At 43.2% G+C, this 21,460-nt stretch overlaps 1 protein-coding gene across 4 annotated transcripts in view; it reads right to left on the bottom strand.

Moving 5' to 3' along the window:
• Window positions 1-1,659: 1,659 nt before the first annotated feature.
• ARHGEF26 (Rho guanine nucleotide exchange factor 26) overlaps window positions 1,660-21,460 on the bottom strand; it is a 134,156-nt gene continuing 114,355 nt past the window's right edge. For all 4 annotated transcript variants that reach the window (XM_017346853.4, XM_089332167.1, XM_089332169.1 and 1 more), the window contains 4 exons: window positions 17,098-17,307; window positions 6,233-6,300; window positions 4,513-4,617; window positions 1,660-3,734 (listed from right to left, as the gene is read on the bottom strand). In XM_017346853.4, the coding sequence (XP_017202342.3) occupies window positions 3,592-3,734; window positions 4,513-4,617; window positions 6,233-6,300; window positions 17,098-17,307 (526 nt within the window). In that variant the 3' untranslated portion in view covers window positions 1,660-3,591. The remainder of the gene's footprint in view (window positions 3,735-4,512; window positions 4,618-6,232; window positions 6,301-17,097; window positions 17,308-21,460) is intronic.

Genomic DNA, 21,460 nt, shown 5'->3' on the forward strand with positions numbered 1-21,460 from the left:
AGCCGGCTCTCTTGAGGGCTGCTCAGATGTTCCTCTTAGATGTTCCTCTTAGATGTTCCTGGTGCATGTTTTCTCTCTCCTCCTTCATAGTCCTCTTCCACCAATCCCAACTCTGCTACCCACACGCCAAGCACACTGCTCTCCTCCAATCAGGAGCAAGATCAGCTCCTGCAGCTCATCAGTCAAATTGGCGAGAGGTAGCTGTGTAGAAGTTGTTTTCTCCTCCCCAGCGCCATATTGTGGGAGAGCAGATGCATAGAATAAGTCTTAATTCCAGTAACTTAGTCTAGTCCGAGTTGCTCCCCACAATACAGCAAGGGATATAAATGATCTCTAGAAGCTGTGAGCAGCCCCACTGATAGCAAGCAAGGAAACAGGAACTTCAGAAAGAAATAGGAACAGCAGTCAAGGAAATGAATCCTACCAATACCAGGAATGGGCTTCTTGAAAGAAGACACCAAGCTTCAGATGGAAAAGCAGCTAGCCAGCACTTCAGTGTCAGCTCTGTGAAACTCAAAGCTGCAGACACATTCCATTCTGGACTGCTGACTATAGAATTGTGAGATAATAAATGAGTGTTGTCTTAAGCCATTAAGCTTGGTGTAATTTGTCATGCAGCAAGGAAAACTAATACAGGAGTCATTATTTGCTTTCCATCATGATTCACAAGATGGTGAAATTTCAAATGCACAAAAGTTCAGATTGTGGGTGGCCAAAATATTGAAGAGAAGCCATTCAGTCTATAATTCTGTGGCAACTAGGGTAAGAAATAGCAGGGCCCATCCCTTACAAAAGCTCTACGGGGGAGTGGGGGGGATGGCAGCACTGTGGCTTAGCAGGTAAAGTCACCACCTGCAGTGCCAACATCCCATATGGGCACCAGTTCGAGCCCAGCTGCTCCATTTCTGATCCAGCTCTCTGCTAATGGCCTGGGAAAGTAGTAGAAGATGGCCCAAGTCCTTGGGCCCCTGCAACCACGTGGGAAACCTGGAAGAACTCCTGGATCCTGGCTTCGGATTGGTGCAGCTCTGGCCATTGCAGACATTTGGAGAGTGAACCACTGAATGGAAGACCTCTCTCTGTCTATGCCTCTGCTTCTCTGTAACTCTACCTTTCAAATAAAATAAATAAATCTTTAAAAAAAAAAAAAAAACTTCTAGTCAGTGCCAGGATTGTGGTGTAGCACGTTAAGCCACCATCTACAGCACTGGCATCCTATATGGGCAATGGTTCAAATCCTGGCTGCTCCACACCCTATCCAGCTCCCCGCTAATGTGCCTGGGAAAGCAACATAAAACAACCCAAGTGCTTGGGCCCCTGCCACCCATGTGGGAGACCCAGAAGTTCCTGGCTTCAGCCTGGCCCAGCCCTAGCCATTGCAGCTATTTGGGAAGTAAAACAATGGATGGAAGATCTCTGTCTCTCCTTCTCTCTCTCCGTAACTCTGCTCTTAAAATAAATAAAATAAACATTAAAAAAACAAAAACTCTAGCATTTAGGGCAGCTGATGCCCACTGGTAACAAAAGAGGAAAGATTAATCCCCTCAATGTTAGGTGTGCATACCTTTTGAACAGACACCTGATTGGCCATAAAAGTAAATCATGCATGTACTTAACTGAAGGCAACCTAGAGTAAATTAAATCACACCAGCACAAAAGGACAAATATATACAAAATCTTTATAAATCCACATATTTTTCCAAAAGTGTACAGTCTCAATTTATTAGGACAAAAATGAACATCGTTTTCTCCCCAAACAAAATCTCTGTACAATTCAGAATAGGCATTCATAGCAACTGAATTAGGTTTGAAAAAACACTGTAGAGTTAAAAACAATTCTAAGTTGAAATTAAACACTGTAAATGTGTTAAATACCAGCTGTATTGCAACACTTTAATAACTGTATTAATCTGCTTGCTAAATAAGGCTTTGATTTTATAAGTGTCTTTCCAAAACTGTTCAACATTTCTACTTATAAGTTAATTCACAGGATTCATATGGTTGCTTTTTAGTTTCAACTGGGTATTAGCAAAAATAATAAAAAATGATCCCCTTGCAAGCAACAAATTCAGTTTCCTTACTAAATAAAAAACAACATTAGACTAAATTACAACTTGTTAGCCCATCCTCCAAAAAGTTGGTGACATCACTGAAGAGGAGACAGATTTCTTGTTTTATAAACCCCGAGATAGCTCTTGCTGTTGGTCTAATGCTACGAGGTGATTGACCTACTTGCTCAGACCTCAAGAAACTCAGGGCCTAGAATGTCTTCTACAATCAGAATTGGGCACAGGTGAAAAAGAACAAGGGTGAGAAGCTCCAGTCTGGGCTTCTGTCACCACACTCATGACCTGGCTAACTGGCTATCAGCCAGTGGCTGGGACACATTACATAGAGATCTGAGTGCTCCAACTACGTACACGCTCCAGGTTTTACCCCTTTGTGAAGGAGAATGGAGAAGAGAGGGAACATAGCTGCCCATGAAGATCAATTCTCTCCTCTCCATCTTCCATTCTTTCACTTTTTTTCTCTCTCCTTGCACTAGTTGGATAAGGTTCTACAGAAACTCACAATGAGAAGAGACACTAATTCCAGCGAGCAGGGCCTTTAGTGCAAATAGACTGGACCCTAAGGTCAAAATGTTTCAAGTAGGTACCATGATGGCTTTCTGACACCTTTTAAGACCCAATTTTCCCTTCTTTAAGATTGGTAACCTGTGTTCCAGGCAGTTTCCTATTTGGAAGCTGGAGCAGGAACAGTGGAAAACCATGCATTATTGAAGGCAAAGCAGCCTCACGTCAGTTTTTTATCAACTCATTCTGGGATATTTTTAAAAAGTAGGATTCTTGTCCTTTATTCAAGATTCCCTCACACATATGAACCATCTAAATTCCATATTACTTAAAGCAGCTAAGATTTAATAAGGTATAGTTATCTAATACCAATATTGACTAAAATGGATTTAAAAAAAATCCTTAAAATAAGTCTCCTTCCTTCCCTTCCCATGAGGAAAAAGGTGGCAAAAATTCAAGGGAAATTCAATTTCCCTTTCCTGGGAAGAGGTTTAGAAAAATATGACAATTCACCTTTTGAACTCTACCAGTTCCTTTTGAAATTAACATGGTATTAGGAACCAATGTAAAAAAAAAGTAAGAGTCCAGAAAAAATTTACAAAGTGAGAAATTTCTTGAAGACAATCTCACCACTACTGGAAGAATCACATAAAGGAGATGTTTAAGGAGGAGCGAGGACAGTCTTAGTGAAGTGAGGGTAGAGAAAACCAGCATATAGCATCTTAGGTACATTTTCATGCCAGAACATGGTGACACTATAAAGAGCTAGAACCAACTGATCCCTGACGTGGACTTAGTGTACCAAGAGTTTTGCAAGGGGTGGTTATGTAAAAACTGAGCTATGTGGACTAACTGCATCCAGTAGCTGTTCTCCCAAGAGAACAGAGCAACCTGGCAAGTTGAAAGGAAAGAGTTTTCATTCTTTTAATTAAACAGACTGTGATGAAATTAACAATGACACCAGCCCATCAGTTGTCGTGCAAATCTTGCAGTAACAAGAGGCCATCTGAGTGAGAGGCTACACGTTGGTCTCCAAGCCTAGCAAACGTCCCATTCTCTCCACATTCTTGTCGATTGTAGCTTGGCAGGTTATCTCCTTGGCACATTCCATAGGAAACCAGCCCCTTTCTCCATCTCGAAGTCTTTCTCCCTCATACCAGCCTGCAAGGAAGAGTAGAATCCGCATAAAGCAACAAGAATTTGGGGATATCTTTACTGGATTTGGCTCTGAGAGAGATACGAGAACCTCCCTCCCTCGGTTGGGTACCATGGGATATGTATGGGAGGTGAGAAGGGAGAGGTGGGACGGAGGAATGGTGTCCAAGGGGAATGAATGACTCACCAGGGCCAGAACCTGAGCAGAGGCCCTGCGGTGAGAAGGCTGAGAGGGTGTGTGAGCCTGGACACTGCTGTGACAGGGACTCTTCAGTAGGGGCAAGTGGGGAAAGCAAATATTTTTTTTTTTTTTTTTAAAGTAATGAGGACGCTTGGAGATGAGAACTGGGTCACTAAGTGGACTGAGAAGGAAAGAAAACTTTTCAGGGTTTTTTTCCAATAATAAGTCATGAACAACATCCTTATTCAAAAACAAGGATGTAGAGACATAATCAAGTGTAGATATATTCACCTGAAGAAAGGCACATAGACAGGCTGCCAGGACAAAAGTTTTCAATGGTATCCAAGTCCCTAAAATACCTCTCCAAGTCACACTCAGGGCTCTGAGAAGCCACTGATCTAGGAGGGGAAGCCTTGGGAAGGAGGAAAAGGAATAAGAACAGGGAAGAAGCAAAATTGCCCTTACAGACAAAAGGCAGTACATGGGATCTCAAACACGGATGCTTCAGCCCTGGGATCCAGGCATCAGTGACAAGGCGGGACTCCTCAGGTCTGTGGCACGCTGAGGGCCAGACCCCATGTTCCTGTAGAACACTGCACTCACCATCGCTGACGCGCTGATAAATGAGGACCACGTCTGCCACCTGAAGCGAGAGCTCATCTGGTTGCTTGGCAGTAAAGGATCTAATAATTTCCACCTGGGTCAGTGCTGCGGAGGGAAGGGGACATACTGAGGCTCAAGGCAGAGAAAGGAGAGAACAGGTGCAAACACACAGTGTACCTTTACTCCCTACTTACTCTGTGCATAGGGGTCGGCAATGACAGATACAACTGACATTTCTAGCAAGAAGCAGGAAACCTTTCTTGGGCATTCTTTTACTCAGCTGTAGATTTTTTATAAACTCAGGTTCAAGATTTATGACAGATGAAGCCCCTTAATAACAGCATTGATCAGGAAGCATCAGTCACATCACATAATGAGCAGAAAACCTCCACTGCGCACTGGGGAAACTGAGCCAAGATAGCAGGTGATGTGTGAAAGCCATGTATCTGATGACAAAACCTGCACTACATCCTGTTCTCTGGCTCTCGTCCAGGATACCTTCATACTCTGCCAGTAGCAGCGCACAAAAGCTGGTCAAGGTCAGAAACACTTATATTCAAAGATTTCAATTCTTTTTAATCTCTCTCTCTCTCTCTCTCTCTCTGTTATTTGAAAGGCACAGAGAGAAGGAGAGAGATTTTTTTATCTGCTGGTTCACTCCCCAAATGGCCGCAATGGCCAGGGCTGGGCCAAGCTGAAGCCAGGAGCAAGGAGCTTCATCCAGGTCTCCCATGTGGGTGCAGGGGTCCAATATCTTGGGCCGTCTTTCGCTGCTTTCCTAGGAGCACCAGTAGGGAGCTGGATTGGAAAGGGAGCAGCCAGGGCACAAACCTGGCCCATATGGGATGCCACATTGCTGGCAGGAGTTTAACCCCTTGTGCCAGACCTCCTTTTTTTTTTTTTTTGTTAATCAAAATCTTTCAACTTCATTTTCCATGAACTTTTTGAAGTACCTTCATAAAATTAGAACTCCAACCAAATGCTTAAAAGACATTTTAGGGTCACCCAACACAAAGCAATTAGGATCAGTGTCTTGGTAGTAACTGACATGACTGTTCAGTTGGATAACTTTTTTAAATATAAAACTTGATTCTAAGGAACTATCAAACCAGTCACTTTGGCTTTGATTTTATGCTTACAGTCAGGATTTCTGAGTGCAGCAGGAAAACAAATTTTGCTGCCCCAATTATTGGATTTGGCCTTCTAACTAGAACTATGCAAAAGAACTAATAAACACACATCACCCTTCCCTGCACCAATTCCTAGCTCTCTGGAATAACAAAATATATTTTTTTAATATTACCACCTGGTAAGAAAGGTCAACAGGGATGGCTAAGGAATCTTCTTTAGGTCAAAGCTACCAGCTTAGATTCAGACTGTTGGTACAAAGAGGGCTTAAACTTGTAACTATTGCCCATTAAATCAGCTAAAAGTTCAACCAGGGCTTTCAACATGAATTATTTAACTTAATCCTCATAACAACCCTGTGGTGTATATAATGATGTACTTGATTTACAGAAAAAAAAAGTTGGGAAAGCTAGGCAATGATTTGGCATGCTTACTCAACCTTGCATTTGAATTCAGATCCCCCACTTGCAGAGCAGGGGTCAGACCTGTTCTACCTAGGGCATAAGGGAGGGAACTGCGGTATAATTGGTTAATAACCAAGCTTCCAGCAGGGGGCAGAGCCCCTCTATGTTCCAGAGCAGGCTGAACTTACAGGTCCGGTCAGGAGGCTGCTTCCCGCTGCTGTGTCCCAGGGCGGTTATCCAGCGGGCTCGATCGCTCCTAACAAAGACACAGAGCCAGATGGGAGTCAAGGTGCTTAGACACAGAATACATCACTTTCTAGAAGGCCAGTGTGAGGCTGTTCCTAGCTAACTGTGGGGGGAGTCCCACAGAAGTCTAAGGCTGCCTTTCCAAAAGCGTGAGCTACTTAAAAATGACAATCTGGGTAACCTAAAACAGTAGGAAAATTAGTCATCATTGTCCAAATACTCTGAATGAATTTGGCTAGTTATTGATTAAATGGAATTTCTCTTACAACTATTTAACATATAATAAACGGCAGAGATACTTAGTATACCATAATCTGTTGTTTAACATTTCAAAAAGGTTAATTTCATTTCTAAAAAATCCTAGCAAAGGAGCATCTCCCCATTCCTTTCATTCCCACACAGAAGAAGGCGGGGCCGGGGTGTGGGGGGGTGCATACTAACAGTTGTCTCATCCCTCAGACAGAATCTGCAAATATGAGAGCCTTTACTGAAATACACATTCTTTGACCTTTTTAAAAGTGTTCTCAAATGCTTAAAATGGTTTAATAAATACAGCAAAAAAATAAAATAAACAAGGATAGGTTTTATATTAATCTGTAATTACATAAAATAAAATATCTGGTTGAACAAAAATTTCAGATGAACAAGCACTGTTCCACCAAGTGTTTTATACTGGAAATCAAGTATGAGGATCACGATTAAACAAGACACATATATGAACACAATTTTAAATCTCTTAAGAGGCATTCATTAAGCCCACTCTGCATGTCAGATACACGCATCCGACATCTATCATTTTCATGTAATCGCCTCCGAACAGCATCTGAAGGATGACAAGACTAGATGGAGGTAAGTGACGGAAAACAAGTGGCTCTGCCACTCTACCTTCTTAAGGGACACCTTTATGCTCAGAAAGTGTTTCACTCTTCTAACAGCCTGCTTCAAAAGAAGCTTGTCACTGTCACCTCACCTTCACTCCCCTGCCTGCATCCTTGCATCCAGCCAGAGCTGACTGATGACTTACAGTGCTGAACACTGCACACTGTTCCACAGCCTTTCCTGTATGCCCTCCTCATGCTCAAACACCCACTTGCCTCTGTGTTCACCCAGCTATGTCCACTCATGATGGCTATTTAAAGTTCTTTTCATATCTTACGTAAAATAAGCAAACAGCACCAGTTGTAAGTGTAGACAGCTGGGTGAGTGTATACTTATGTACACCCATGTACACCTGCTGCCAGGACAAGATATGGACATACCAAGCCCCTCTCCAATCAGGAACCCCTGTCCAAAACCAACTGCTATTCTTTTTTTTTTTTTTTTTTTGGTTTATTTATTTATTTGAAAGGCAGAGTTACAGAGAGGCAGAGGCAGAGAGAGAGAGAGAGAGAGAGAGAGAGAAAGGTCTTCCATCTGTTGGTTTACTCCCTAGATGGCCACAATAGCCATAGTTGCCCCAATCCAAAGCCAGGAGCCAGGAGCTTCTTCCAGGTCTCCCATGCGGGTGCAGAAGCCCAAGGCCCATCTTCTACTGCTTTCCCAGGCCACAACAGAGAGCTGACTCGGAAGTGGAGCAGTAGGACTTGAATTGGCACCCATATGAGATGCCAGCACAGCAGGCAGCGGCTTTTACCTGTTATGCCACAGTGCTAGCCCCTGCTATTCTGGTAGCCATCACTACAGAATAACTTTGCCTGTTTTGTACTTTAGAAAATGGAAATAGTATATATGTTCTGTATTTGGCTTCTTTTTCCATTTTTTTTAAGGCAGACAGAAGGAGAATGGATATGGAACATGGGCAGCTTAATCACTTTGCCAAGTGTCCACTCCTGTATTTAGCTTCTTTTGCTTATTGTGTCTACTCAGTTTTGAACACACAATCCTCACCTCTTCCAGGTTGCCTCCTGTGATAGATAAACTCATACTTGTATCCTGCATCCCAGAGCAGTCCTCTACAGGACCCAGTCACACTTCTGGTCAATAGTAAGTCTCACCAAGACAGGCATCTGATCCTGATGTTTAACTACTTTATTTCTAGAACGCTGCCTGACATTTAATAGAGGCTTAGTCAACATCTGCTAACAAGTGATTGATAGCACCCACTGCATCCTGAACCCTGATCATTTACTGACTTGTCTACTTCTCTTACAGACCATAAACTCTGGGAGGCCAGGAATTCTGTGTTGTTCTAAAAACTATCATGAAATACTGCGTATGGTGTTAAATTGCAAATACCACCTAATCTTTACAACATTGCAAAACAAATATTACCATTATTATTTCCACTTTTTGAGAAGATGAAGTCTGTCTGGAGTGTTCAACACCTGCTTCCAGGCAGTCTGGAATCGAGGAGGTAGTGATCCCTAGCAGGGGCTTAAAAATCATTGGGGCCATGTGCTGTGCCAGCATTCCATAAGGCCTCCTCCAGTTTGAGTCCACTTCCAATCCAGCTCCCTGCTAATGCACCTAGGAAAGCAGTGGAAGATGCCCCAAGTCCTTGGGCCCTGCACCCACATGGGAGTCCCAGAAGAAGCTCCTGGCTTCAGTCTGGCTCAGCCCTGGCTGTTGTAGCCATCTGGGGAGCGAACCAGCAGGTGGAAAATTTCTGTCTCTGCTCTCTCTCTGTGGCTGTGACCTTCAAATAAACACGTCAATCTTAAAAAAAGAATCATGTGGGAAGGCAGGGAAGGTGGAAACTGCTGTGTGATGGAAGACAGACTTGTTCACCACAGTACAGCAAGATGGAGTCCTGGTCAAGCCGATGTATCAAGGAGAAAAACATGCACCTCACACAGAAACCGATGACACCATCTTTCTTTTGCAAACACTGCCTCTCCTTAATAGAGGGTTCACAGCGATTTGATGAAGAACAAGCGAGGCACAACTTCCTTTAAAATGACCTCCAAGGAGGATGGCCCAGGTCCTTGGGCCCTGCACCCACATGGGAGACCAGGAGGAAGCAACTGGCTCCTGGCTTCGGATTGGCGCAGCGCGCTGGCCATAGCAGCCACTTGGGGGGTGAATCAACGGAAGAAGGAAGACCTTTCTGTCTCTCTCTAAAAAGACCTCCAAGGAAACACTTACATCTTTGGTATCCTCTCTTTGTTGGGATAAGATCTACATTTTACTCAGGTTCAACTGGAATTTCCAAAGTATAGAGCCAAATGAAAACCAGCTACCTCAGGGAGAGAACTACTTCCATAGAGAATGCTAAAATGATCCATTGTGTTCTCTCTACCATACCCAAACAGGTTAGACACGTCCTGGATGCACCACTGCTTCATTAGCAGGCCCATTCAGCTGCCTTCCCAGAGTGCAGAGCAGCAGGGGCCAGGGAAGCAGCTTGCACACATCTGACTTTCCAGGCAAAGCCCATCTCTGGCACCGAGTGGCCGGTTCAGTAGTGGCCTCGTGCTGCCGTCAGTTTCCAGCAGTCCAGATGCAACCTTTCCCTCCTGTGGCATGCTGCCTGGATGCAAATGGCATCCCTTAGACACGGTGGCTGCTCACAGGGACTCCAGAGGGCAGAACAAGACACTCCTTGTTGCCCTCCCTCAAAGGAGCCGCTCAGTTTCAGTTGAGTCTGTCCCACCCCCTCTTAGATGCTGTTAAAACCGCATGACTTCCCCCCAGGGATTCCAAGAGCCCTGCCAAGCAGTTCTCTCCCATCAGGAGGCAGGGGCATGGCATTTCTGAGGCAGGGAGGAGACTTGCTTGTTGTAAGAAAAGCCACAGACACACCCATCATTACATTCAGATACGAAGCCCAGGGCTCACTCATGGGTATCTTTTCTCCTCTAGAAAAGAATCAGATCAACTCACAGTCCACCACACACCCAGTTCAGACTTGTCCTCATGCCCAAAAAAGCGATGGAGTAAGAAACGCAGCAAGTTGGGATGGGCCGCCTATCACCTTCCAACGTTCAGGGGACCACTGCTTCTTTCGGCAGACATTACTGAGTACTTGCCTTGGCATAGGTCCTGTGCTAGCTTGGGGGTGCAGGCTGTATAAAATGGGGTCCCTTATTCAGGTTCACAGCCCTCAGCATTAAGAAGCAGAGAAGAAAACAAACACAGACAAACCCCAGTAAAGTACGCCACGTGCAGACAAAGGCAGTGCACTTAAAGCATGTCTGACCCAGGGAGGCAAAGACTAAGCTGAGGGGCAAGTCTTCCAACTTCAGTATGAGTAAAGGCAGTCCTTCCAAACCTCTCAATTTTCTCTGCGTATCATACAGTAATGTCTCCACAGTTCCCCACTCCAGAATTAGCTTTGTAGCACTTGGCCCTGCTCCTCATACAATTAACAAGCACAGTAGATGTAAACTTCATTGCATAAAGACCAAAGACATGGCAACGTGTAACTTCGATGTGCTAGAAAAGGTGGATCTGTGCTGAGAAGGGGACAGAAGGCTCTGAAACAACACAGAGGCTGGGCCGAGGGCTGCACAGTACCCAGCCCCAGCCCCAGCCCCAAGGGGATTCTCACAATTTCTCCAGACAGGAAGAGACCTCCCCGGCTCTTTAACTCGACTATCGCTCCTCAAGTGCTAGTTTCCAGACACCTTTTGCTCCTTCTGACAGCCTACAAATTTACCTGTGGTTCCTTCACACAATTCTAAACTTATGACTTCGGAAGAAAAAATAAGTCCTCTGAGACTTGTTTAGGTGTAAGATTTTCAAAATGGTTGTATTTTTCATTCCTTCACACACTCAATTCAACTGGATTAGCTGAACTAAGTGACCCATGAAAGAAAATCCACAGGGTAAAACTTTGTCACTGCCAATACCGTAAAACAAAGCCTTATAGAACTGAGAATCAGCTCAATTTACCTAATTTAAAAATTCTAATCACAGCAAAAATAATAGTCCTAACCCACTAAAAAGAGCTGTATCGTTAAGTTCATTATTTCTTCTTTATCATACCAAGTAGCTGATGAGAATAAACTCCATGCTGGAATCCTTAATTGACCTGATTGGGTCAATTATCAGTTTTCTCACTGATCAAAGACCCACACCATGATGGGCTCCCTTCAGTCTGATTTAGGTTGGTGATGGGGACTACAAAAGACCAAGTACTTTGGGAGACAGAAGATAAATGTAAGATTTTTATTGGATTCATATTCTAGACTCAACAAAGAAAAAAATACTGTGATTTGAAATAAATACATTTCTCCATGTAAACGTCTCTACATTGTGGCTTTTCTTAAAGGATGCTAAGTATCTGATTATATCAGAGCTACAATTTATAATTTCATTCCATCCCATTTACTTCCTGTTGTTAATTAAATCATTAACTGAAACAGGAAGAGCGCAGAGACTCCCTGCAAACAATGCCCCTTTATCAGGAGCCCAGAACTGGCTGTCTGGAGGGCTGACAGCACCAACCATATTCATTAGGCTTCTAGTCCTCTTTGTGAGAAACAGTTTAAGAAGGATTTTTCTTTGACTGTGGTTTAAGGTGACCATATCCTATAGCTGGTTACGAGGCGTGAAGAAAGCTTGCGTTCATCACTGAACGTGTCCCACACCCTGCTCCTCACCACAGACACTGGACCCAAATGACATCCGGAATTCTACTGCAAATGCAGAAAGCCCAGGACGCACTTGCCCAGTCGCCTGTGCCAGCGGCAGCTGTCTGTGCTTCATTTCAATGAAGGCAGACAAAGGGGCTCTCTGGCTCCCACATTCCTCTTGAAAGGCCCCGAGGGAAAAAGAAATGACAGTGGTAAAACATTCTCCTTTTGTCCTTCTATAAAGCATAAGCTTTTGGATTTTTCACAGACTATTGTCTCATTAGCAACACAATGACTTAAGATTTATAACCGACAAAGAGATACAAAACAGTAAACACGGCTTGGATGCACATTCTATAAAAAGTTCAACCACATCCTTAATAGCAAAAGTTGAAAACAAAAATGGAATTTGGGGAAAGCTGAGCCCACACCAACTAAAAGAGCTGTGAATAGAGACTGATAGGAAGGAGCATTTGCCTACATGCGTATCCTACTTTGTCTTAGCTACAGAAAAGCTAATTCTATCAATTTTGGTAATCTGTTTTGTACAAAGCAACAAAAGAAAACAATAGCACTAAGAATGGGGACTAGTGTAGGACTGAGGGAAGAGGAGAAAGGCCAGGAGCCTATGGGGGGGGGGCGGTTCAAAAGGTGTCGCTCCCCCTCTTCGTGGAGGAACGACACAGGACCCTGCGCTGTTCTTTTGTCTGCTCGGCCCTCCCCGGGTTTGCTGCTGGTTCTTCCCGGGTTGGCTACTGTCCCTTCCACCTCCGTGGAAGGGCAGTTCCCCCTGGCCACATTCCCCACTTCCGCAGGGGAGCGGCACACCGCCGGCCGGCTCTCTCGGGGGCTGCACAGGTGTTCCCTTAGATGTTCCCCTTAGATGTTCCCCTTAGATGTTCCCGGTGCATGCCGTCTCTCTCCTCCTTTATAGTCCTCCTCTACCAACCCCAACTCGGCTGCCCACACGCCGAGTACGCTGCTCTCCTCCAATCAGGAGCAAGTCCTACAGCTTATTGGCTGAACTGGAGGCAGCTGTGTAGAAGCTGTTTTCTTCTCTCCCAGCACCATATTGTGGGAGAGCAGATGCATAGAATAAGTCTTAATTCCAGTAACTCAGTCCAGTCCGGGTTGCTCCCCACAAAAAGGTAAGTGACAGGGCTGCCCTAGGAAAGAGCTGTTGGAACGGCCACACGGGGAAAGGTGCAGCAGACTTCTGCACAGGAGGAACAGGCATCGAAAGTGACAACAGATCTCCAGACTGAATAACTCAAAACATTCTCAATGGCTCTATTTACAGAATCCTGCGTGTTAGGAAAAACAGCCGGGATTCAGACTGGCTGCATTTCTGAAGAGAAAAGAAGAGGGAGTTACAGGGCTGGAGGCAAATTAAGGGAGCACAGAGCTAGGAGGCTGATAAGGCAATCTCAACAAGGGGGATTCCAATTCAATCCCATCAAGGTGGCATGTACCAATGCCATCTCACTAGTCCCAGTGATCAATTTCTGTTCACAATTGATCGTAATGATAGGACTAAGAACCAAAGGGATCACATAAACAAAAATAGTGTCTGCAAATACTAGCTGATAGAATAAAAAAGGGAGAGAATGATCCAACATGGGAAGTGAAGTGAGATACACAGCAGACCCATAGAATGGCAGATGTCCTAAACGGCACTCTGGCCTCAGAATCAGCCCTTAAGGCATGCGGATCCGTCTGAAAAGCCCATGAGAGTTTTTCAGGCATGGAAAGCCAAGACACTCTGGGGAAAAAAAAAAAAAAAAAAAAAACCTAAATGAAAGATCTCCGCGAGTGAGATCCCAGTGGAAAGAACGGGTCATCAAAGAAGGAGGTACCTTTCTCTGAAGGGAGGAGAGAACTTCCACTTTGACCATGGCCTTGTCTAAATATGATCAGAGTCAGTGAACTCAGGGGGCTTCCATAGCCTTGGCAGCTCATGACAAGAGCCTAGGGTGATTACTGATGCCATAAACAAGAGTGTCAATTTGTTAAGTCAACAACAGGAGTCACTGTGCACTTACTCCTCATGTAGGATCTCTGTCCTTAGTGTGCTGTACATTGAGATTTAATGCTATAACTAGTACTCAAACAGTATTTTTTTCACTTTATGTTTCTGTGTGGGAGCAAACTGTTGAAATCTTTACTTAATGTATGCTAAACTGATCTTCTGTATATTAAGATAATCGAAAATGAATCTTGATGTGAATGGAAGGGGAGAGGGAGTGGGAAAGGGGAGGGTTGTGGGTGGGAGGGACGTTATGGGGGGGAAGCCATTGTAATCCATAAGCTGTACTTTGGAAATTTATATTCATTAAATAAAAGTTTGAAAGCAAAAAAAAAAAAAAAGGAACAAGGCAGAGTTGGAACTGTCTATGGGCAGGCAGCTTCTCTGTAACATCAGAAGTGGTTACTAGAAAGACCATGGACTGTCAGGATGGCAGGTTCTCCCTCCAGTTGTGGCCATAACTCACTTCCTGTATGATTCAGGGCCAATCACCTTGCCTTTGTGAGTCTTATTTCCCAACAGGGAAATAATGAGGGAGTTGGACTACATGTTTATATTCATATATATATTTATAATACTTCATAATATTAAATTTATAATAATTCATAACATTAGATACTTCAAAATATTAAAATTATGTATTAATACATAGTTGGGATAACCACCTATTGTGTGAATTTTGAAAAAGGTGCCACTCATAATTTTGTTAGGACAACAGATATAAACTTCAATTACTGATTCTGAAAAGCCAAGATGCATGGTCACCTCACCTATACACTTCCCTCAGCTCCGAAATTCTCCTTCCCTAGAAACACCCTGGGTCTCTTCTTGACATTCTGCAGCTGGCTCAGGGCCTGGCACATCCCAGATGCTCACTAAGTGTCTGCCCCATTTCCTCTGGGCAAGCATTTCTGCATTCCTTATGTAATCAAAGCCATTGATCTGTTCTTCCACAATTTCACTCTTAGGAAGTTGAATTGTTCTTGTGCCAAACAGCTGCACCCCTCCCATGACTCATTTTATATTTCAAATATTCCCAGGAATATACTCTGCTGGCAACACTTTTTTTGAAAGAAAGTAAATGCATAGGTGTGAACCCCATTTTTTTCAGGTCAAGGAAAAAGTGACTAAAGGCTACATATGGCTGGTCTAAAGCTCTGCATTTTCTCCAGTCCACAGTGGCAGTGAAAATCTTGTTTTCCCAACCAGACTGATGATGGACTATATCAGCCAAATAAAGCAAAAGAGAACTTAAAACACATACACTAATCTAAACATTCACAAATCTTAGACGTAGAAGATACTGTACACAGACCAAAACTCTGAATGCTCAATACCAGGTAGCCCAGAGTTGACCTGCATATTTCCAAACAGAGTAAACAGCCAATTGCTAGGCTATTAAAGAGAATTTTTTTTTTATTTCAACATCAATACTGCTTTACGTCGCATAAGCAATGTCCATTTGTTTACTTCTCAACTGTAACTGAAGGCAGGGGTGGGTGATCAAGGACAATGAGAGTCTCTCCTTTTGTACCACAGAGACCTCTGCTCCCCTGGCCCTTCTGGAATTTCTCTTGCTATTAGAGACCTACAAATATGAATCATACTATGGTTTTACAGGTGACATAACTGAATAATCTAACAACATGTCTGATTGAGGAAATGAGCACCCATTCAGTCCACAGTAAGATCAAAAGGCAAGGGGGTTGAACGATGGCTACAGAGCATCCTAAGAAGAAATCTAGCCTTGGTATAGGAAGCAGTGGACATGGAAGTTCACTCCTTTGAAGAACCTAAGAAACAAATTGTCAAGATCACATCAGTAATGAATGAGACACTCAGGAAAAGCTCTGCTGATGTGTTGGCAAGGCCTGAATAAAAAACAAACAATTCTTGGAAACAGTGAGCAAAGGAAGACACGAGGCAAAAACCAACAACACTTCCACCATTTCTGAGACTTCTCTAGGGCATTTGGACAAGGACTGATCTCCAAAGTATTTAAGATTTTCTCTTCCTTAAGTTCACAGAACATCCAAAGCTCAGACATAGTAAATTTCATTTTTAAAAGTTGATTTATTTATTTGAAATGTAGAGCAAAAGAGCAAACGAGAGAGACAGAGAAAGACAGATACTGAGACCTTCCCTCTGCTATTTTACTCCCCAAATGGCCACAACAGTCTGGTGTAGGTCAGGCCAAAGCCAGAAGCCAGGAACTCCATCCTGGTCTCCCACATGCATGGCAGTGGCCCACATTCTTAGGCCATCATTTACTACCTTCCCAGGTACATTAGAAGGAAGTTGGATCAGAAGTAGAGCAGCGAAGACTTGAACCAGCACGCTGATACAGAATGCTGGCATCACAGGCAGCAGCCTAACCTGCTGCACCATAATGCTGGCCCCATACATTCTATTTTTGAAGAGAGGTTTTCCCAAACAAAGGAGGTTTAGGTCTGTCTTCACTAGCCAAAGCGTTTAAACAACTCTGAGTTGAAGACACGCCTTCCCTCAGCCCTGGCCTTGGATGTGTGCCATGCCGGGCATCTCACAGACATGCAGAGAGATATATGGAGGAACTCTGAGATGACAAGAAATTTAGGAGCTTCTCCTTTCCACCCACTGCCCCACCCTCTGGCTCAACATAATACCTCCCCACAATGTCAGTTCTCAAACAGATAAATCCATCACCTCTCAATGGATCAAATTCCTAGAGTGGCTTCAAAATTAAACCCTCTTCCTCTCACCCAGTGTGGGAAATGACTGTACTGTAACTGCTGGTGAAGCTACCAGAACAAACAGGATGCCTGGTTTGCCTCTGTAAAAAGTCAAGATTGGAAAGAGAATTTATGAGTATGTTTCCTCAAACTGAATTTCTCATGGCAGAAATCACTGGGTTTTCTGTTTCTGGTTGAAAATAGGCGATTGAGACATGACTTCAGATGAGTCAAACTACCAGTTGAGTCATATTCCTTAAGGCTGGTGGATTTCTTTTTTTTTTTAATCATAAGAAAAAGAAATTTAAATCACTCTACAAACCACACCAAACACAATGTGTACAGGGACAGAAATAACAACATCCATTTCTTGTGGTACTGAGAAACTCCCAGTGAAATGAACAACACTTGGTTGAAGCACCCAGACACCGTGCATGTTACTGGACAGCAATAAACAGTAGCTGCTGTTTTTAGGGCATCTACACCAGAGGCAGTTGGGTGAAGGAGACAGACGTCAGATACTCTGAAACCTTTTTTCTCCTGCAGATACTTACTGTGTCTCAGCCCCTAGCAGCATTTCCACTTTCTCACCGGCATGGTTGCTAAGGACAGTGAGAGTGAAGAGGTGACTGGCAGAGCTCTGTCTTGAGTAAAGCATTGTGGAACTGTTCTTTCCTGGAGAAGAATTAAGCTCTTCATTGTCACAAGATTCCACCAACAGCTGATCTCTTAAGGAATAATCGTTGACGTTGTAACTTTCTTCACTGAAATAGAAAAGGAAAAGAACATGTCAATTACACATAAGACTGTGACACTGTCAGTTTCAACTAATTTTCAGGGAGAAAGTGAAAGGGGAAGGAAAGGAGCAGGATAGAATGACTTTAAAATATGAATTGGAATCTACTGATTAGGAATTAATGTATTCTACATCAATTAAACCAGTTAATTACTATGTTTATGTTTTTAACATATGGGAACAGCATCTCAGGTACAAAAGCATATTTTAAAAAATACAAAACCCTCTCTGGTTTGTGATGCATCACCTTGGAACTGCTGTTACAAGTAAGACTTCCATGCATCCTGGAAGTGCTTGAACAGGCAGGTGTACACCTCCCCGGTTCCACCTCTCCACCCAGAGAATGAAGAGGAAGCTCCAGGCCCACCAATGCCCTGGGTATCAAGGCCTCACTCTCTGCCCCAGAGGACCAAGCATAAAAGGGAAGAAGGCCCAACCTTTCCTCTCCCACACTCACCCAACAGCTGCAGTTGTTTCAGAAACCTCCAGGACTAATCCCATCATATTCTCTCTCCCTGTTTATCCTAGGACCCCCAGCACCCTTCATGCCCCAGGACCCTCAGCCCCATAGCTTGGTGAACACGTCTCACCTGGCCTCAGCTGGTTCCTGACCTCTTCCAATGCGTCCGCGAGCAATGCATTTCCTTAGAGAATCCAGTAACGTCATCTAAATCCTCAGCCTCTTTGCTGAACCCTCCTTTAACCTCACCATCCAATAACATTCCTTCTAACAGGAACTTGGCTCTTCCTGGAGGGCAACAGCTCTCTGCCTGCTTGCTTTTCATTCTGGCCTCTTGACAGTGATCACTTCCTCATGCCCAAAAGACCTATCTTTGACTCTCAAGCCATAAGCCTGTCTCACAATCACAATCATCCACAGAGCCCCTGGACCACTCCTCATCCTTTCATGAGTGTAGCTGCTGGCTCACCATCTCTCCAGCACTGTTTCGGGGTTTGTTTTTTTTTTTTCAAGTTTTCTTTTTTTTTTTTTTTTAATTAATTTGAAAGTCAGAGTTAGAGTGAGAGAGAGAGAGAGAGAGACAGACAGAGAGAGAGAGAGAGAAGGAGGAGGAGGGAGAGAGACTTTCTATCCATTGGTTCACTTTCCTGATGACTGTATGGGCCAGGCTGAAGCCAGGAGCCAGAAGCTTCATTTGGGTCTCCCACGTGAGTGTAGAGGCCCAAGCACTTGGGCCATCTTCCATTGCTTTCCCAGGCCATTGGCAGGGAGCTGGATCAGAACTGGCACCCATATGGGATGCAGGCACTGCAGGCAGTGGTTTTACCCACTACGCCACAATGCCAACCCCCAACACTGTTTCCTTCTATGTGGAGCTCCTTCCATCACCCTGGCTTCTCAGTCTCTAATGATCTTTTTCTCTGCCCTCTATCAGTAATCCCATTCACGATCATCCTCTACATCTTGTCACTGCCATCAGCTAGAACTCTCTCTAATCCCAGTGACAACCATACGTCTTCCTAACCTGCATCCCACTTTACAAACCAAGTCCTCTAAATGCCAACCCCAACAATTATGTAGCCTACTAGTTCCTGCAGTCATTGACCCTGCCTTTTCCTCTATCCTTATGAATCATGTCCTCTGCTTCACACACACTAAAGTGCCCAGCTTGGATTTCTTGGTGTTTAGCTCTAATCACTCCTGGCATACATGCTCAACTTTTGGGCTATACCTGACTGGCAAATCCCAAACCTGGTTAGATACAGCTATCCCTCTATTTTCCATGTCTGTACCCTTGCAGCTACACATGGCAGAGCTTAATAAATAATTGTTGAATAGATTGATTGGGTATGTAATAAATTCTAACATATTCTAGGAATCAAATAACTACTTAACTTATTTAACAATAAATTCAAATGTATGGGCTCAGGGGAGCTAAGGGGATAGAAAAATCCTTATGCCCAGTCATACCTAACTAGGATTTCAGAACCAGCTACTTTGTTCAAGATTTCCTGCTATTTCTTTTATTCCAGGCTGGAAATCTGTCTGTCAGTCACTCTTTTGTAATTCTCCTTTCTGAAATTTATTTTCACAGATTCTACCATCACAAAACAACAAACACAGCTAACAGCAAAAAAGTCACCTTCACTTGTTTCTAGGGTAATAATCTGTATTATCTGAAAATTCACAGGACAAGATAATTTCCAAACCTTTCCTGAAACTGTCCACAGACTAGCACATCCACACCCAGGATATATAAACTACTTCTCTATCCAAAATGAGACTTATCAAAGAGCACATGGAGTTTATACAAAGAGGAAGCAGGATAATACACTTCATAAACAAAAATGGTTATGCTTTAAAGAGACCACGTTTACTAGAAACAAAGAAGTCATTTTTAGCACAGTAAAAAAAAGTTGATAAGGTTGAATAGATGTCTCAGAAATTCAACTAACAGCCCAAGACTCCGGATAAAAACAAACAATAAAAATTTAAAAATAAAATAAAATAAAAAGCATAACCTCAATAACAAGAACAAGAGAAAAAGAAGATTCAGGCTTCCATGTGATGGTCCTCTCTATACCTCCTAATTACTCTTAATTAACAGGTCAAAAGAGATGACCTGTTAGTCAAAGATAGCTGTTACTTATAATTCTGCAGCAGACTGAGAAATCTAAGTAATCTAATACTGTGAACATGGGTGTTTAGGTACACTGCATAGGTACCATAGGTATTTCCAAAGAAATGCATATGCTATAAAGTCATCTGGGGCTGGCGCTGTGGCTCAGTGGGTGAAGCTGCTGCCTGTAGTGCCAGCACCATACATGGGCGCAGCTGCTCCACTTCCGTTCCAGCTCCCTGCTGATGGCCTGAGAAAGCAGCAGAAGCTGGCCCAAGTCTGCGGGCCCCTGCCACCCATATGGAAACCTGGATGAAGCTCCTGGCTTTGGCCTGGCCCAGGCCTGAGTGATAGGGCCATCTGGGGAGTGAACCTGAATATGGAAGATATCTTTCTCAGTCTCTGACTCTCCCTGTTTCTCTGTAACTATGCCTTTCAAATAAAATAAATAAATCTTTAAAAGAAAAGTCATATCCAAGATGACTCCAGTTCCTAAGAGTCTTCAGCATAATGTGGCTTTACCTATGAAGTCATTCCCAATTCAATTCAAGAGAAAGAATTCACAAGAAACTTTAATAAACTAATATGGATAAACTAGGTAAGTCTTTTTCTTGCCTCTCTTAATTTTCAGAGTTCACAATTTCCCCCTGTGTTTCCTTAAATACAAACAACACTAGGGAGTATATTTCATCCTTGTTTTGCATCTTTGTCCTTTGTGGTAATCAAAGACAAAGGAGTAGTTTATTACTACGATGCCACTGATGAAGGGCTAGGGCAGTCATCGGACTCAGTGTGTGGCTGCTGTCCTCTCCCAAGTCCAGTTTCGATGATCAACTGTGGCCACGGTGCTCATGTGCATTCCCCTCAGGTTTCTATTCCCACACATCTGTGGAGCCATGTCATTTGATCAAGGAACTGTGCCCACTGTCTGCAACTAAAATATGATGCAGTGAACACATTGGCCTGTTTGTTTTTTAGGTGATTTATTTTCTATCATAAGATATCATTATTTTATCTAGGCCAGCACACTTTTGCACCATGAAATGAACCATGTAGCTGTTTAGAATCCCTTCCCTACTCTTTTACGGAATGTATGTATGCATGTGTGTGTGTGTACATATATATATATATATATGTATATATATATATACACACATACATACACACATATTATATATAGTTATATATTTGTGTATATAGATATATATACTATACATAGTTATATATTTGTATGTGTGTATATATATATATAAAACTTGATTCTATTTAACAGTAGTGAGGTAAATTGATTATTTATCCCTGTAAGCTACCATTCAAACCCAAAGGAACAAAACCTGAAAATTAGCTCACTCTCTCTAACTCTTGTGCCTTTTCTCTCCCACACAGACTCTCAAACACTATCTCATGAAGGTTCAAAATAACCATGACTGTTTCCCCATATGAATCTGCTAAAAACTGAATGAGACTCATTCTTCTAATGCCGGCCAGCATTCAACCATCTCTCTCATCCTGACTCAGAAGCCCAACACTGTGTTAAAATGT

The sequence above is a fragment of the Oryctolagus cuniculus genome, chromosome 4 (assembly GCF_051225735.1).
Source record: "Oryctolagus cuniculus isolate XC-2025 breed Fujian yellow rabbit chromosome 4, ASM5122573v1, whole genome shotgun sequence".
NCBI lineage: Eukaryota > Metazoa > Chordata > Mammalia > Lagomorpha > Leporidae > Oryctolagus > Oryctolagus cuniculus.